The sequence below is a fragment of the Gasterosteus aculeatus genome, chromosome 4 (assembly GCF_964276395.1).
Source record: "Gasterosteus aculeatus chromosome 4, fGasAcu3.hap1.1, whole genome shotgun sequence".
Lineage (NCBI taxonomy): Eukaryota > Metazoa > Chordata > Actinopteri > Perciformes > Gasterosteidae > Gasterosteus > Gasterosteus aculeatus.
Window position 1 is genome coordinate 13548869 of NC_135691.1, and position 18589 is coordinate 13567457.

The 18589-nt window shown below is 45.2% G+C and overlaps 2 protein-coding genes across 6 annotated transcripts; one reads left to right on the plus strand and one right to left on the minus strand.

Annotated features, from left to right (window-relative positions):
• LOC120817505 (uncharacterized) lies at positions 1 to 9349 on the minus strand. Its single transcript, XM_040173800.2, has 2 exons — positions 8999 to 9349; positions 1 to 8472 (listed from the first exon to the last, which is right to left on the minus strand). Exon 2 carries the CDS (start codon positions 8391 to 8393, stop codon positions 426 to 428), a length of 7968 nt encoding a protein of 2655 aa, XP_040029734.2. The 5' UTR covers positions 8394 to 8472; positions 8999 to 9349; the 3' UTR covers positions 1 to 425.
• Positions 9350 to 11300: 1951 nt separating this feature from the next.
• rmnd5b (required for meiotic nuclear division 5 homolog B) lies at positions 11301 to 17722 on the plus strand. Of its 5 annotated transcripts, none has more exons than XM_040173874.2 (10): positions 11301 to 11572; positions 12873 to 13049; positions 13237 to 13379; positions 13461 to 13598; positions 13781 to 13881; positions 14506 to 14672; positions 14924 to 15089; positions 15301 to 15403; positions 15486 to 15640; positions 15975 to 17722. In XM_040173874.2, exons 2-10 carry the CDS (start codon positions 12911 to 12913, stop codon positions 16036 to 16038), a joined length of 1176 nt encoding a protein of 391 aa, XP_040029808.2. In that variant the 5' UTR covers positions 11301 to 11572; positions 12873 to 12910; the 3' UTR covers positions 16039 to 17722. The 5 variants fall into 5 exon arrangements, with proteins under 5 accessions (XP_040029808.2, XP_040029809.2, XP_040029810.2 ...); XM_040173875.2 differs by having other exon boundaries at positions 11325 to 11568; XM_040173876.2 differs by lacking the exon at positions 11301 to 11572 and adding an exon at positions 11740 to 12012.
• Positions 17723 to 18589: the final 867 nt, after the last annotated feature.

Here is an 18589-nt window from a genome sequence, read left to right on the forward strand (position 1 = left end):
TTAATATGTAACATGTTTTATTGCCAGTTGCAGAGTTGCCAGTTGCAGACATCCTGTGCACAAACTCATTAATCTAAAACACAATAACAAAATTAATACAATTTTTTGGGAGACATTCATTGCACCTCAGCAAAACCTATTTATTTGTAGTGCTTTAGAATTACCGGAATTGTATGAGATCATTTTTGAAATTTAAAAACACCTCATAAAAAATATCTTTCTCTCTTGTATTTTCAAAACTATTAATTCCAGAATCGTACATTGTGCAGCCTAGCACAGATGAAGCAGCAGCAAATAAACAACTGAAGATAGCAAATCTTTAGTGAAAACTCAAATAACGTTACAGGCTAACATTAGACACCTCCTTTATACACTGTGTATTTAAAACCCAACAGGCTCCAGGAAGGCGGCCTCTGTCCTCTATTTCAGGACCTTTTCCCCCCTGTTGGGGGGAGGTTGGGGGGATGTTTGTGGTAATAGTCTGGTGGGGTGGGATTGGGGCTCGCATTCATCCCTGTAGGGACATAATACATGTTCTCCAGGTAGCTCTGGTCGAGCGGTGGGTGATTCTGGGCCTCTGCCTTTGACTGACCAGAGGGATTCCTGTAGCTGACCCCAGGCCCACCTGCGTGCATTGTTGCAGCGGCAGAGGCCTCAGGATATCGGGGTGGCTGAGGCTGGGTCTGGGGGTGGGCTTGGGGAGGAGGAGCTGCATAGGGCATGTACTGTGGAGCAGGAGCATACATGTTGGGGTTGTGGAGAGATGTGTAAGGGGCTGCTGCGGGGGGGTACATGCCCAAATGTGACATTGACTGCTGCGGGATCAGCACCTCCACGTATTGGCCTGTCTCTGGGTCAAATAACATTTTTCTCAGTGGCTGCACAGGCACCTCTATGTAAAAATACTTCCCTGTTTCAGGATCTAGTAGCACTCTGCGAGGTGTCTGTCCATAGCTGCTCTCTGAGTACAAACTTGAGCTGTCTCCCCCATATTCAGAGCCATAGGAGGGCCCAAGACTTTGAGGGCCACACAGGTACTGGGGATCCATAGGAGGCAGGCCTGGAGAGTTGCTGTGGCCTGTATCGCTGTAAGGAGCACCAGCAATTGGTGGCGGCTGTTGCTGGGGGGATCTGTGGACAGGTGGTCGTCGAGGGTCAATATGCTGGGAGGGCTGCAGCGGGGCAGGGCAGGGCTGCAAGATTGAGGGGTGGGGAGGGCAGGGAGGAGGCTGGTGAAGAGGCTGGTACATGCCCGGTGGCTGACCTGGACCAAGAGGGCTTGATTTTGGAGAGCTGGGCTGGTAGCTTATTGGCTGAGCGTCAGGTCTGCACTGGTGGAGACGGAGAGGGGGTTGAGCGCCCGGGTAAGGCAGAGCCTGACCTGGAGAGTGTGTAGGGGCGGGAGGGGTAAGGTTATGGGGGGTGCGGTGATGGTGAGGAGGGGTGACACCAGGGTGGGAAGGGCAGCCAGCTGTGCACGAGCAAGGAGGAGGGCGGGATGAGGGTTGATAGTGCCCCCTCCTGGAGGTCAGATCTGGGAGGATGAGGGGACTGAAGCTCTCTCTTTCGTCGTAGCTCGGAGGGTCGTCTGAGGCATAAAAAAGCAGGTCATCTGTCCTTTGGGAGAGCTCACTTGAGAGGGATCCCCGGCATGGCTGGTGTGTGTATCCTGGCACTTGTGTTTTGGAAACACCTGCAAGTTGTTTTGTATTGTTTGAAGTTACCGCCATATCTTGTTCGTGAGGGTATGCTGACCTGGAATACTGGTGTTGGCTGTCTGGATACATAACAGCTGCCTGGCTTGGCTTGTTGGATCCAGCTGATTCAGGTCCAGGGACATGGTTTGGTTTGGGGTCAAAGACTGGACCCGGAGCTGAGGTGAAAGCTGGCCGAGTGGCTGATATTGGAGCTGTAGGTAAGGTTGTGGGTCTCTGTGTATATCTAGGAGTCTGAGGCATGACCCCTGGCTTTTGCTGCTGACCTCTGTCATTAGATGCCTCGGCCTCTGATGCTGTTGACTGGTTTGAGAGATTAGAGATGGTGGTTGCTGCTGCTTTGCAAGACGGCGGTTTGAGGCTGGATACTGCAGACACAGCCACTTTTCTTGTATAGCTTGACGTCGATGTGGACTCATTGGAGAGCTTTCTATAGATTGTCGGTGAGGACACAACAATAGTTTGAGACCTCCCATCACTTTGTGGCTTTACAGTTGTTGCTGAAGGTCTCTGCGCTTCACTTGGCATTGCCCCTAAATCGGCTGGTTTAAATTTGCAGCTTGGTTTGGGAGGTACCGCTGGCTTTTGAGAAGTTTTAGCTATAGATTTAACCTCAATAGTTTGAGGCCTGCTGTTTCCTGTAACGTCTGTGGGCGTCTGTTGTTTCTGTGTTTCTTTAGACAGCGACTTAACCTCAATTGCCTGTGGTTTGAATTTCCTTGCTGCAGGGGACCTTGGGGGGAAAGTTGGATCTAGTCTTTTCACATCTTCAAAATCTCCAAGTTCCTGGTGTTTAGCAGGAGGTGGTGTCTGCTCCTGCGCGTTTCTTAGCTGAGAAGGACTTTTTTCCTTTTCAGTCTCTTTTATTGTAGGCTGACTTCTAATGCCCTCGTCTTCTCTGGCCTTTGGAAGGGTGTGTGTGTTCTCGGATGCAGCCGAGGGACAAGACGTGGTGGATGAGGAGGAGAATGTCCTCTTTCTACGAGACTCAGGTTCACCTCCATGTGAAGGACTTGCGGTCTGAAGGGGGATCTCTAGGCAGTTCACATGTTTAATCCCTGTAACCTCAGTTTCAGTCATGTCGCCCACTACTGCTCCAATGTCAGCTTGGTAGCCTTTCCCCTTTAATAGCATTGAAACTGAGTGGCCACCGCTGGGGGTAGAGGGTGCGGATGAGTGTAAATCAGCTCGAGTTTGGAGCAGGTTGGGAATCCCTTCATGGATTGAAGATCCGGATTTCTTGGTCTTACTTGATCCATCTCTTATTAAAACTACTGCAGTGGACACCTCTCTTTCCTTACTAGGCAATCTAGGGAGGCTGCCGAGCATTGGAGGTTTTATCTCGGTCTTAAGCCCCACAGGTTTCTCCTCATTGTGTGACTCTTTATGCACTTCAGTCACATCCTCTTCTACAGCATGGTTAAATGACTTTGAAACTGCTGTGTCTCCGGTTGTGTAACTCAGTGCCTTGTGTGATTCTCTGCTTACCTGTGTGATGAGCTTCTGAGCAGCCTCGCATTTATCACCAAGGTCTTTCTTGCTGCTTGACGAACAAACAGCCTTGTATTGTATTTGCATCGGCTGTGGACGAGACATAGAACTTCCTTTGCTCTGAAGAGGTAGAGAGGTTTGTAGCTTTGATTCTTTTAACTCCTCCTTCTGTTCCTCTTTCCTCTCCCCGCTGACCCCCTCCTCCCTCTCCTTCCGTATTATCTCATGCCTTACCTCCCGCTCTTCCTGAGTTGTACCCTCTTCCCTCTTTTTTTCCTTAATTTCTTTTCTCTTATCCTCATTAGAAGTGTCCAGTCTTTCTTTGTCCACATGGGATGGCATTACAGCACTAGTTGCTTTGAATGACAGATTATATGTATTTTTTACAAGGCGCCTTACATCTCTAACTTTGTGAATGGGGACCTTAACTTTATTATTCCCATTGCCTTCTTCTTCCTCATCTATCCTAGTCTCTAGCTGATCCTCCTTCATATCTGGCAAAGACGCCCAAGGTTTGTTCTCTGCCTCAGGTGTGAGACAGACATTTAAGGAGGCTTTCTTTTTCTCCACAGCTCTGACAGTAATGTCCTGTGTTTGTGACGTGTAAGCGCCCCTGGCATCCTGTTCCAGTTGTTTATAGTCCTCCGTGTTTTTACGTTCTGGGTCTCTGCTTGTCCCCCTGGCCTGCATGCTGCTGGCTCCTGTGGCAGGAGGAGCTCCTGAGTTCCTGGCGGTGGCATTTGCTGAGTCACCACCCTCCCCTCTGTCCCATGTCTCGCTCTCATCAGCTTGTTGTACTCCAGTTCTTGACTGTTTACTATCAAATGGCACTTTCAGTTCTGCTCTCCTTTCAGATCTTAGTGAGGCCGCATTTGTGCTTTGAGAATCAACCTCCTCACTCTCGGTCAATGAAAAGTTAACACTTCGGCTGCTGCTGGATGAACTTGGCCTATTACTGGATCTTGCTCCAAAGCTTTTGGCTGGGTTCAAATTATCCTTTGTGATTTTCTTTTCTCTCTCAGTGACACCCTCAGATAAAAGACTGTGATCTGACTGAAGACTGGAACTAAGATCATGTTGGTCAGGTAGTGGGGACTCTTTGAGGAGTACCTGTGTGCTCTCTGTTGGTTGTCTGTTTTCCTCAAAAGCCGGGCTCCCCTCTTCTCCTACCTGCTCATCAGGTTGTTTTTCAAAAATCTGCATCTTCTTGGATAACACACTCTTGATAAGACAAGTGGCCATCTTGGTCTTAGTGCATGTTTCATCAAGAGAAGCAGATTTCTGGAGTTTGGATTTTCTTTTATTTTGTTGATGCTGCTCAAGGTTCCGTTCAGAGGCGTAGCATTCTGGCATTGCTGCTGGTGTACTGTGTTGTCTCATGAGCTTCTCCCTGGAAGGAGTCTCTAGAGAGGGGCTCTCCCCCATCACTGGTAACCCAGGACTACTATTTTCACTGCTCTCATCCTGCTTCCCTTCAGCGTCACTCTTTTTCTTCAGCTGGATCTGTCTTTTCGGCACTCCTCTTCTCACCCTTCTGAAGTCCTCTCTTTCCACGGCAACATCCACACACTCAAAGCTGCCCATCTCGTAGCGCCTTGACGGATCTAGGCCGTCTGAGTAGTATGCAGGTGGTTGCTGGAATGAGAGTTCATCATTGTCCAGCCTAGGAGCAGAACCCCTGAAGTCAGCATAGGCCGGCCAGGCTGTGCTGACCCCAGCGGGACTCTCCTGTGTAGATGGTTGAGAAATGTTGGTAGATGAACGGTGGCTGGAGTTGTACATGTCAAGGTAATCTACCTCAGGGCTTGAGAGGCTGTTGAAAGCCAAGTCTGTGAACCATTTCACCTCATCGTCTGCCTCATCAAGCTCACTTCCCATGCTGGAGCTGGAACTCCGGCAGGACCTGTGTGCGGCCACGCGTCCAGGAAGACTGCTCTTGTTGTGTGGTGCAGGAGGTTGACGGCGTCTGCTGGGAGCACCACCCCTGCTGTCTTGTTGGGAAGCAAGTCGAAGCAGACTCTGTTGTTGCTGTATCTGCCTGGTGGTAAGCAAGCTTTCCGAGTAGGAATGCGCTGTTGGCCGTCCCTGACGGGTCTCCTTGCTTGTGGGAGCTGTGCTGCGACTTGCAGGCCCTTTTCTATTCTTGGCGTTGAATGACAGTTCAGCCTGTTCCCCTCTGTAACTGGCGTCCCACTGCCCACCCTTCCCCTTTTCAGGAACCTGCTCCTCCCTCTTCTTTCTCTGGCTCTCTGGCTCCCTATCAATTTTCCTCTGCCTACCTACCTCCCTTTCGTCCTCTAGCTGCATTTCCCTTTTCATCTCCAATTGCCTTCCTTGCCTGACCCAATGGGCCTGGCTATTATTGTCAACATAGGCAACATCGGGGCATTCCCTATTTGTCTGCACTTTCCTCAAATTACAATTGGGTGAGGATGCTACAACCTGGGAGGGGCTACGGCTTCTGTTCTGCCACTGTCTGTATGGTTTCTCAGGGGCTATGATGTGGACAGGTGTAAACCTGGTGAGTGGCGGAGAGGGAGTCCGCCTTCTGTTTACATGCTGGGCCATGTCCTCTGTTGTCCTGTTCCTGGTTTCACCTCTAATTTTGGCTGACAGCTGTCTTCTGGCAGGCTCAGGTGTACAGGCTGATTTTAATAAGCCGCTGCTCTCATAAGTTTGCGGATACGTAGAGAATTCAGGCTGAATTGAGGTTTCTTTTTTCTGCACAGGCGAGGTTGCTGTAGACCTGTGGACAGGTGAGATACCTGGACTCCTGTCTTCGAAGATTAGACTATTACGAGAAGGAGTATTTATTTCAATGGGTAGATTTTTAAAAGTGTCTTCGTTCTGTCCAAAATTCGGGGTAATAGGTTGTTTTTCCTCTGGGAGACTTGAATTATCCTGAAGGGTTGCCTCCTTTTGTCCTGCTTCCCTCTCTTTGTTTTGTTGTTTAAATGAGGGTGACACACTCTCTTTGGCCAAATGTGTTGGGTATTGTTTTTCTGTAATATCAACTGAAGCGGAATCCTCCTCAACCTCGGGTGTATTTCTTAGAGGAGGAGTAGGCCGGGTACAATGACGGTTGTACTCAGTGGAGACGGTCGGTTGTGAATTCCAATGATACCTCTGTTCAGGGCATGAGGCAGGTGATGGACCTCTACTCCTTTGCTGAGGCGAGGGACTTTGATTCTTGTCAGATGAAGGGGTTTGATATCTTGGCTCAGTCGAGGGAGTGTGACGCTCTGGCCGAGGTGAAGGTGTTTGATAGCTGGCTTGATGCAACACAGTTACTTCTGGCTGCAGGTCAGAGCTTGTGACTCCTGATATACAAGGTGAATCTCTTGGTGAACAGGTGGACTCTGCTATACTGCTATGTTTACTGTCTCCGTGGGGGGTAGGGCTCCTTGCTTCAGGGGAAACAAGTGTCCTATCAGGTTGACGGGTGGAGAGACAAGAAAGCTCGGGAAATGAGGGAGTGTCCCTGTCCTCGGGTTGAACAACAGAGTAAGAAATCCCTGTGATGTGAGGGGACGAAGTGAGGCTTCTTGATGAGGAACAGTCAGAGTGAAGATCTAGGAAAGGAGATGCAGGAGTTGTTTCCACTTCAGAAGACAACTCTCTTTCACTGACCTCAGGGGAAGAAGCTGTAATCCTAATTTCAGGTGAGGGAGCTGTATGTTCTTGCTCTGTGGGAGAGTAACTGCTCGTAATGTCAGGCGATGGAGATAAGCTATAACTGAACACAGGTGACAACACCTGGGTCCTGCTGTCAGGAGGTGTTAAAATGTGTCTAATTTTATGCGAGGCGTCGGGAGGCGGAGTCCTTGTCCAAGTTTTATCAGAAGAAGCGTCACAGGGTTGGCCAGGTGAGGGAACTGTGTGTATCAATTCAGGTGAGATGCTATGCACAAGCTGAGGAGATGCTGCTGGTGATGAAACAGGTGAAGGTTGTGTACATACAGCACTGAGTCTTGTATCTTGGCTCTCAGGAGTGGTTGTATCGTGTCCTCTTGCAGTGGAAGAATCTAAAATCTGCTCAGGGATGTGGGTAAAATCTCCGTTATCAGGTGTTGAGCCTCTGCTGAGGAGATCAAGCAGGAACACCCTCCCTCTTAGCTCAGAAAAAGGAGAGGACGCTTGCGAATCCCAGGAGGAAGGCTTGTCTTTCAACTGAGGTGAGGCCAGTGTCTCTCTCGACTGGGATGATAACTCTGTAATACTGGCTGAGGGTGAAGGAGATAGAAGTGTGGCTGCAGAATCAAACGTGGATTCTGTAGAATCCAGAGAAAGCTCTTTGGATGTGGGCTCGGGTGAGGGACTGCTGTGTTGATTAAAGCAGCTGCTCCCGGGCACAGGGTAAGCCTGTGCGACACCCAACTCAGGTAACAACTGGGTGTTCACTGATTCACAGGAAGATGAGGTGACACAGTTCCCAGGCTCAGGTGAGGGGCTTGGAGTTAGAGACGGAGATCTATCAATGAAAGTGGGAGTGGTTCTTCTTGCATCCGTTTCTGGGTAGGTTTTTCTAGGACTAGGTGATGATGGTGTTTTTTCAACTGGGGAAGAAGACAAGGATGACAAGCTTCCCTCTATACTGAGGGTAAAGGGGCTATTATGTCCAGGAGAGGGTGTGCTCTCACCAGTGTTGAGGACTGATGACGATGGGCTTGCTGTACTAAATTGAGGTGCGGGTGATTTACTTTCTGGTTCTAAATTTGGGCTTCTATCGTCGGAAACTTCTGTAAGCCCTGAGGTCAGTCCCTCACCCGCCAGCTGCCTCCTTTCTGAAGAATCGCACTGCAACAGGGGACTGCAAACCCTTTCTCTAGAATCTTCAAATCCCTCCTCGCCTTCACTGGACCCCGGAGCAGTGTGGTAAGAGCCCGACGAGTCGTTCAGATCATCTGCCAGAGATGAGGCAGCAGCTGACCCGTCCACCTCCCTACGCGGAGGAACAAAAGTCCCGGCAGCAGGGCTACTGGAGACAGACGGTGACTCACAGTCGTCTCCAAAAATGTCACAAAGGCTGGTGGTCTCGGAGATGACACTGCGCTGACTTGGTACGTTTATGATGTCGAAGATTTCAACCTGGTTGGGGGTGCCGTCCCGATGGCACAGGGAAAATGTGTTGCGGGGTGCACTTCGCAGGAAGGAGTAGCTGTCCCCCTGTAGAGTCCAGCTGTCCATCGCTCGTCCACAAGCTCCAAATTCTGACTGTGGCCCGTCCAGTCTGCTGCTCTGGTCTGCTTTGGGCTCAGTTCCTGGACTGGAAGTAAGATAGTGTCACGTGGAGGGTGTGCAGCTCATTCATTTAAACCACAAGGAACACTGATTACTACTACTATGATGTAAAAAACTCTCCAATGCGCCTGCTTTGTTAGCTGGCAAAAAGCACATTTAGCTTTAACCCTAAATGTCCAGAGCAACAGCCATATACGGGGATATTGTGAACCTTAAAAGGGATTCAGAACAGAATGTAACTGTTGGTATCTCTTTAAAAGCCATAGCAAACAACTTATAATTAAAACATTCAACTTAAGCAGACTAAAACATCCATTTGAAACAGTCCGCATGTGGTTGAAACCTGACAAGATTTTCATCTTGAAATACAAGGTATTTTGCAGTACAACGACACAGATGTATTTGTTTTATATTGAAACTGACAATGGTTGGATTAGCTCAGCCAAATAAATGCTCTTCATTTTAACTTTCTACTTTGCCTTCGTGTAGGATGACAGGAGAGAGAGTACCTGCTCCCCATGCCGGCAGAGAAAGACAGATTGGTACTTTACCTTTGGCCAATGATGAGGCTCTCCCTGGGGCATTGAGATCCTCTGTGTTGCAAATCCTGCTCCTCATTCGCCAAACTGTCTCAAAATCTGCACCACATTCAAGACCCGATCCAGGACTGGGAAGCTTTGGACAGCCCAGTCTGGCAAAGCCACACTGGCTAGACAACTCCAGAATGTAAATGCACTGCCATGTATCAGACTTGAATAGAAAAAGCAAAGGGGGGCATCTCAGGCAGACCCATTACATCCTCCAATGCTCCCATCGCTATTTCTGCCCCTCCCCTTTGAGCTGGCCTAAGGGAAATTGCCGACAGTCTAACCTGCGATTTTTCTTTTTCTCTGGGCCGGGGTTTGGTTGGACATTGGCTTGCCTGTGTGAGTTGGACTAAGAGGGGCGGCCCCTGACGGGGAGGGGGGGGGTTATAGTTAGCAGCAGGTGCTGATCCCGCCAGGATAGATGAGTGTGCCTGGAATCTGACACTTACAGCGAGATCAGTCCCAGGCTCCTCTATATATAGACCCATACTATCAGGGCCAGATAGCCGTAGCTTTAGCCAATAGTCTGGGAGCCTTGGTGGGGAACGAGAGGAGAAATACAGAGGTTGAAGTACAGGCCACACATTGTCCACTTGACCTTATATATGAGATTATACTTAACATTGAGGCTGTGGTGCATGTATGTATGGCTGTGTTTGTATCTGTGTGTATGTGAGTACTCACTGGGGCACAACAGGTTAAAGGTTAACATCGACCACCCAACTTTGACATCACACATGCAGAACTCCTGTGCATGGTAGCTGACAAGACTCTGCAAGGTGCTTTCACTGTTTTAAATCATGGTTTTATATTTGATGTCTGGATATTTTATGTTTCCCAGGATTACCAGCGCCATTGGACTTTTTCAACTTCAAATGTACTTTTAATCTTTCTGGTCATGTCTGATCAAAAGCGATCATGCTATTTTACTGTACTTATTATTGTTGCTACAATAGCAGGACCCTCTAAGTCACATTGTGGCTGTCTGGGCATGTTTGATAGTAGGGAGAATAGCTAAACCCTGTGTACCAAACATAATACCTCATGAGATTACCTTTCATTTTCAGGCATTGAGTCACTCAGGGCAAGCCAGTGGAAAATCTTTAATTGCAGCCTGACTAAATGTAACTAGGGCTGTAACATAAAAGTCAAGTATCTAATAAATGTACGGCATCATACATATATAATTTTCCCATTTTTCTATCGGAAGTGTTATGTTATTAGTGTTCCTTGCCAAAATGGGAACTTATTTCATGACCTTGGTGGAGTTGTATATCTTCTTCTCTTTTTTTTTTACATCAACAATGCTGTTTATAAACCATTTTAATAGTCATCCTATACATTATTTACTATTACACTATAGGTTCTAATGACACGGCAAACATAAATCCACATCCTTTTGAACTCTGGGCTGTACCAAGAGGATGGACAATTAAAATACATCCACTATCTTACAATGTGTTATAAATAAACACCCATCTCAAAAAACACAGTGTAAAATAGTATCGCCCAGAACTGTAAAATTCCAAAATGTTGAAGGGGATGACATGCATGTGTTTGCTTGAGGTAAGATTGTGTAAACTAAAGTGTACATAAGTGCTGTTTGAACATATGTGGTCAATGGTAGCACAGTAGACCAGTGTAGGACTCAGAGGGAAAGAATGATGAGCACCTCAGCAATGGGAAGCTTCAATGTAGATCACTGATAGATTAGTCACACTAGCCTAATAGAGTCCAAAGACCTCACCCACCCTCAGCAATGCAAGACACCATAAAGCAATGCACAAACAATATGCTATGGGGCCTCTATAAGGAGACAAATGTATACCAGCACGTTCATTTGTAAAAAGAAAAACAAACGTGCTTCATACTTTTTCTGGTTGTGTACTATTTGTGGAACATGATGCTAGACAAGGGTTTGGTCTCATGATGAGCTATTTAAATAGGCAACTAGTATTTTGTGACAAACCGTAAGAATATAAACATACGATCACATTTCAAATATTTTACCTGACCTACTTCCTCTTTTAGGCCAGGCTCAACATAAGCAATTAATGTTACAGACGTTTACTCTTAATTTAGCTCTATATATATATATACATATGTTGCACTGAATAATTTGGAGGATATAACACATTTTCAATACAGATGTTTTACTTGTGATGAAGTACTTTTACACTTTTGTATTGGTACTTTTACTTAAGTTGCAATATTGCAATATTGAGGTTTAGCACTCAATATGAATATTCTATGATATTTCATGAATGCTGATTAATTTCGTATCCTTATTGTACCAACCATTAAGGGACATGTTCTGACAGCTTTAACGGCCGTGTGCAAGGGAAAGAGTGAAAATCATACTATACATGGACAGCGAGTGTAGTGTTTCGACGTCGCACAAAAACATGTATTTTATTGTGAAACATCCAGTCTAAGCTGAGTGCGACACAGGAAGATCCGCATTACGACTGCTGGTGAAGTGTTGCCATAACAGGCAAGCGGCTAACGCTAATGTTTGCTAACTAATTAGCAGGGTAGGTGAGTGGTGTTTATTTTAACATACCTCATCATTCAGTTAAAGGTGGTAGATGTTTCACGCGTTGGTATAATGCAAAACAGCGAAGACAAGCGGGTTGTCATTCTCTCCTGAAATAATTCGGGCCTTGTCACATCGACTAGCTGCTAGCCGAGTAGCTGCTAGCAGCGACGAGCTTTTGTAGCTAGCTAGACACTGTGACACCGTTTGTTTATGTTAGCTGTGCGACACCTTCATTTTCTAACTTATCGAATCGAATCAAAATACAGAGCTTAGTGGTTCGTATCACTTTGTATTTCTCGTTGTTGATGGGTAATACAAATACCAATGGTGGTGTTTAAATATGGAATATAGAAATATTTAGCTTGCCTTTTATGTGGGTTAAGTTAGCTCTGTCACGGTTACTGCTAGGTGGATATTTTCTGCATTGGGCGTGCAAACGGTGAGAAATAGCAAAACCTACAAATGACTATGCGTAGTTTAACAAGGTAATAGACCAGATGACTGACGGCTTTTTCTTTCGCTACCTTATACTCCGCATCGTTGAGGACTAGTGGTGACTTACGTCGGTAAACAACAGGCCGCGGTGCGTTTTAACGGTTTAAAGGCCTTGCTGGTTCGCCAGCAAACTTATAATCAGGGTAGCACAGGGCAGGCTCGTTGTCAGCTTTGCAGGTTTCTTCTGCTTAAAAATAAATAAATAATGAATGCCAGCCAGCCGTCAAATGTCGTATGTTATAAAACACTGTAGTGCAGCGCTGGGGGATGTCTCGTTCAAGAGAGAGCTTTGCAAGAGAGCTTTGCAACTATCGCTGTAATGGGATTGTCAGCATGTTCAGTGTTGTCAAACACCATTATTGTGACAGTGAAATAATAGAATGGGATCATACGTATTTTCTTGACTGGTCCACAATCTACATTTGTTGGATTTGTTTCTGTTGTTTCAGCTGTTACAAACTACAGAGAGCAGCAAACTAACATTAAACAAAAACATTCCTGATTTCAGCCTGATCAATGCATCGGCTGGGCAAACATCAATTATGCATATTTGCTGAAGATATATTTGCGGTTAGTTAGTTGTTTCCTTGACTTTGCACAGTCCATTGTTTGACATTTAAGGTCACGCAGAGTACATCTCTAGGTCATAAATCTTGAAAAAAATAATTCTAAGCTATTGTAATGAGAAAGTGTTTTGTATTAGGGAGACATGATCTGATTTTAATAAAAAAACATTAAACTATCTTTATTGTTACTTTTTCTCAAACGTCTTTAAGCTGTATTTATTGTATTTTCTTTCTCTAGGTGTTGTGTGTGTGTGTGTGTGTGTTCCAGTCTGAACCATGGAACAGTGTGCCTGTGTTGAGCGGGAGCTGGAGAAAGTGCTTCATCGCTTTATAATGTACGGCCACCAGTCTGAGGAGAGGCTAGACGAGCTCCTGCGCAGTGTCTGCGAGATACGTGGACAGCTAGTTGCTTTTGGTAAGAAAACTGATGCACACACTGCCTGAACACTGAAAATATTCTCAGAGCGGCTTTAAGTTTAGTATTTACATAAAGATTATGCTTTTGTTTTTTTTATGCTTTGTTCGTGCTGTATCCTAATTAATTGTCGCATAATATTGTAGGAATGCAGAATGAAGACTTTTCCTTCTTTTCTCACTTGCAGGAGTACAAGATGCGGACTTGTCAGTCCTGTCTCAGACCATGGCACAGTGTTGTAAGAATATCAAAGAAACAGTGCAGATGCTAGCCTCCCGACATAAGGACATCCATGGCAGTGTGTCGAAAGTGGGCAAAGCCATTGACCGGGTGAGGACATTGAGACCAGCTTTCTTTTAACATTTAACAATGGGCTTTAAGGAACTTGACTTTTGACATGCATCTCTGCAGAATTTTGACGCAGAAATCAGTGCTGTGGTGGCAGAGACGGTGTGGGAGACCCCAGAGAGACAGAAATATTTGAGTGAGACAATTGTGGAGCACCTTTACAGACAAGGGATGCTCAGTGTAGCAGAGGATCTTTGTCAGGTAAGCAACCATAAAGCCCGCAAAATGTTTTTTGTTCTAAATGCAGCCCATATGGCTTTAAAATACTTTCTATCTGAAATTAATCATAGCAAATTGATGTAGCGTTACGGGCCTTTTTAAAGGCATTATCTTTTGTAAGTCAGGATAATGAATTGACAATTTATTATTTATTTGTTTTCCAGGAGTCTGGTGTAGTTATAGATATGAGTATGAAGCAGCCTTTCCTGGAGCTGAACAGAATCCTTGAAGCTCTAAGGATGCAAGACCTCAGGCCGGCACTAGAGTATGTTATACTTTCTCTCTAAATATTCATTATCTTCAAATAACTGAAAAACACATTGGAGAAGATAAAATGCACTACAAGAGGTACAGACACCTTCAGTACAATTTAGCATGGGAAAATGTCATAAACAAGACAGTTGTTTGGTATTCAGTGTTGCCCGTATCGGGGTGATGCAGAAAGAGGGAGAGTATTGTTAACGTGCGACCGTGTAGAGACAGAGATTACATGTCGTTGTGTAAATAAGAAAATGAACATCAGGCTGTGTTTCTAATACATGAACAAGTTATTGACCCATCTTTATAGGAAAGGTAACCTTTAAATAAAACCTGTTGTCGTCTGGCACGATATAGAAAATCAAACAAAATTAACCTCACCCTCTAATATGCCCCCCTCACTCAATATAACAGTAGGGGAACACTGGTATTTGCAAAAATAATTGAACTACTTTTCCCATCTCGTTGACTCAAACTTTTGTGAACTGCTTGCCCACTTTTATAAAGTCCAAATATGGAGGAATTTCTATTGAGATACGGTTTACGTTGATTAGTGAATCCCTTTTGAACACCGTGATGATTAAATTATCAATGTTGACGAAGTTAACTGTACTTATTCTTGTCTCCGTAGGTGGGCTGTGTCGAATCGCCAGCGCCTTTTGGACCTGAACAGCAGTTTAGAGTTCAAGTTGCACCGCTTGTACTTCATCAGCCTGCTCAGTGGGGGAATCAACAACCAAATGGAGGCCTTGCAGTATGCCAGGCACTTCCAACCCTTCGCCTCTCAGCACCAGAGAGGTAGATGGACACATGGACCTCAGTCTGACCCTCCTAAGTCTCTCATACGCAAAGATGCTTAGCATGACTTGTGTTTCATGTTTTCCTTTGACCTTGAAATAATTAAAGAGTCTTTGCTCTATTTGCATCCAATAAGGACCAAAGATGTTCATAAGGAAAATACACTGTCCTTTTGAGGCCTACCTCACAAATCGTCACGTAAGGTTTTTGATTTACTTTATTTTCCTCTCCGGCACATTTTTTCCCTGCAGATATTCAGATCCTGATGGGCAGTCTGGTGTACCTGCGTCACGGCATTGATAACTCTCCGTACCGCACTCTGCTGGAGACGAACCAGTGGGCCGAGATCTGTAACATCTTCACCAGGGATGCCTGCGCTTTGCTGGGTCTCTCTGTAGAGTCTCCACTCAGTGTTAGGTGAACATTCCTCTCTGATTACCTTTTACAGTTTTTACATTTAAACCAAAGTACAAACAATTAACTAGTACATTTGTTCAGTTCATAGTGAAGTATGAACTGTACCATCATGTAGACAACCTGCTTGTCATCATGTAGCGTGTGTGCTTAAAATATTTAAAAAACAGCTGGACTGAATTAATGCTGCCTTTTTATTATTTTTTTCTGCAAGTTTTGCATCAGGCTGTATGGCCTTGCCAGTGCTGATGAACATCAAGCAGGTGATCGAGCAGAGACAGTGCAGCGGAGTCTGGACGCACAAAGATGAGTTGCCTGTAAGTCGCTCCTGGCTTCCCAGCGGCATGTCCCGCTCCTCTTTGCCCGCTTAGTTGATTCACACCATGTCTGTTCCTGTAGATTGAAATCGACCTCGGGAAGAAGTGCTGGTACCACTCTGTGTTTGCCTGCCCGATCCTCAGACAGCAAACCTCAGAGAGCAATCCTCCCATGAAGCTCATCTGTGGGCACGTCATCTCCAGAGATGCCCTCAACAAACTGACTAATGCTGGGAAGTAAGTCAGCAATACAGCCCAATGCTTTGTATGATTTCTTGATAGGTTCAGGGTAGGATTAGGTTGTGTGATTTAGCTTAGGTTAAAAACAAAAAGTGTGTTGCATGATCCTGGAAAATAATATTGAACTGTTTTTGTTTTGTTTGCATCTAAAAACAGAATATTCAGCACTTGTAATAAGCCTCCAATTTTACGATTCAATTAATGGAAACCGATGGATATCTGTAAATAAAGAAATCAAGATTAATGGTTGTTCAGCAGAAGCAACCAATATGGTCTTTTGATTTGTCATTCAAACTCCCGCTCTTCTTACACTCCGGTCTCTCGTCCTCAGGTTGAAATGTCCGTACTGCCCCATGGAGCAGAATCCGTCACATGCCAAGCAGATCTACTTTTGATACCGCACATTTCTTCACAAGTAAGGATGAAGTTCCCTGGAGCTGTTTGCATTTCCAGGACCATTCGCTCTGGCCCTTTCCCTCTGTCCCTGGCCTCTTGCCCTTTTTATTCAAAGCATTACAGTTGAGTCCCAGTGCTCCTCTGGACACCCTCGGCCTTCCCGGCACCCACCTTGGACCCTCCGACTTTGCGTAGTATACAGAGTCCAGCGGGGACGGTCCAAGTACGACCTGTAGTCGAGAGAGAAGAGTCTCGATGTCAGTAATGAGAGCATCCTCGCAAAGAAGCACCTCTGAAAAAAGGTCCATTCGTTGAAACTCATTTGCAGACACCTGCATAGTCATAGGCTTATCTTTCTTAAGTATGTAATACTTTATAGTGGTATTTTCTTCCGACTTTATAAAATTGTTTAAGTTGGATGACTGCTTTTTATTTCATTTTATTTTTCTTTTTTGTGACCGAAGCAGCTGAATGATTATGGTCGGGTGAGTGTGGGGAAATGATTTAGATTTTCAGTTTTCAGAATGGTAATTAAAGTCTTTGAAACATTAAGGAAAAACCACAAAAACAGTTGCTGGTGAAGGGATCTGCGGGGGTTGCTCTTGTCTTGCTATTTGTCTTGTTCTATGTATGTATTTAACAAACCGTGACAAAAAGGAAAACAAAAAATATATACTACTGTGAAATGTGCTTTTGTTTTTACTTTTCATTGCAACACAAAAAACACTCACGTAAAAAAGCAAATTCGGCGGCTCTCAAGACAAAGGACTCAACAGTTCACGTCCCGGGTGTGTCATCCCCTCACTCTGCTCCGCACTGTGTGTCCTAAGCTGGCGAGCCGTGTGATTTGGAGATGTGAAGTGGTGTGACAGTAGCCGTGTGCTCTGACTTGCAGTGACTGTGGGCTTATGATTCAGCTTTTACACGTCGTGGGTGGGAGAACTCCTCCGATTGTCTGTGGCTGTTTAATAAATACTTTGATAATGCTGCTGCATAGCTTTTATTTGAGATGGAGTCTAAATAGAAACATTAAAATCCATACATTTCCTCAGGGCTCATCGTAACAGTTCACACCACATTTTTCATTTCGTATTAAAGTTGTACATTTATATAAGGAGGCTTGAACAAAGATGACACATGCTTCACTGCTGAGGTTAATGGTTTGCAGTTTGTATATATTATTCAGAGGGTGTTGTGTAGGCGTGCCCTTGTAAAGAAACGCGTCACAAGTTCACATGCATTTGGACGTACCGTAGAGTATGTTTTAGATGATCAATAATTAAAGTGCAAGCTCCCCGGGTGCTCTGGGAAATGGTGATGTCACCTCACACTCCCGTGAGGCTCATTTGTTCAGCGCGCAGCAGCACAGCTCTCTGATGCAACATTACACTCAGTTTTAAGTCTGCGTTCAGGATTATTTTTCCAAACGTTGGTTTCTTTTGGAAATTGGTTAAAGCACATGTTACATTTGCGTGGACCTTTTTTTTTGTTTTCTTTCTTTGGTTGACAATCATTCACTGCTTCACTGAGTTTTTCCCTTCAGCTAGCGCTCTGTACTTCTGCCCTGTTTATTTTGTTCAATGTTTGCATTTTTTGTAAATATTTACCCTCTAACATGTTTCATATACTTGCATCTGAAATCAAAATAAAAATGTATACTCCAAGTCATTTGGAGTAATGGCATTTGCTGATGTTCTGACCCCACTATGACTTTTTCCCCTTCCTAGATTTAAAGATGTTTCGCCTTTGAGTTCATCACCACCTGGTGGCGTTATTGCTGCATTATCCATATTTGGGAATAAATGGTCTTCAAGTGTATTAAATCTCAAACCAAAGAGTTTTCATTTGAATGCGTCACACAACAAGGAACCATTTATTTTCCTACTTGAATGGATGTTTAATAATTGTGTGAATTTATCAGATAAGCTGCACTGATGGCATTCAGCTTTGCAACCCTCCTACAGGTTGATAGCGTGTGAGGTAAGAATGCTTTTTCATCCCACTTCAGTAAACCACTGCTGAGCTACGCGGTTATTTTAAGCCCCAGTTTATATAATGTTTTAAATGCCAGGGTAAGGGCCCTGTGAGTCAGACACCGCTCATAGCTCATCAGATTTTGACCCTGTATGAAAAAAACAAACAAAAAAACACCACATGCGTGTACACATGGCGCTATCACACTCTTCACACTTATTTAATGGATACACATTCAATCATGCATACCCATAAACAACGCATGGATAACACAAAGTTAAGTGTGGGTTTCGTCAAGTTATCCGTGGAACTTTGTTCTAGTTTTCACATTTGACGGTTTCCATAGACGTGCGTATTTTCTTGGGCAAACCGGGAAACTATGTTTCCATCTCTGCTGACCTTCCACCTCCCGGCTGCGGGTGCTGCAGGAGATGGTATGCGAGGCCTGGCTGTGCGACAGCAGGGAGGGCCTGAGGGAGAGGTGGTAGATAAGGACCCAAGGCTCAAACTCTAAACGACCACATTAGTCGTTAGTTGTTCGTCCTGCCATGAAGCTCCTGTGCTTTTATTAGCACG

Excerpts from the sequence above, each read along its gene's own strand:
- LOC120817505 (XM_040173800.2), bottom strand. The coding sequence starts at position 8,393 with ATGGACAGCTGGACTCTACAGGGGGACAGCTACTCCTTCCTGCGAAGT.
- rmnd5b (XM_040173874.2), top strand. The coding sequence starts at position 12,911 with ATGGAACAGTGTGCCTGTGTTGAGCGGGAGCTGGAGAAAGTGCTTCAT. Across the intron at positions 15,090-15,300 it reads GAGTCTCCACTCAGTGTTAG|TTTTGCATCAGGCTGTATGG; the intron begins GTGAACATTCCT and ends TTTTTCTGCAAG. Across the intron at positions 15,641-15,974 it reads AAACTGACTAATGCTGGGAA|GTTGAAATGTCCGTACTGCC; the intron begins GTAAGTCAGCAA and ends TCTCGTCCTCAG.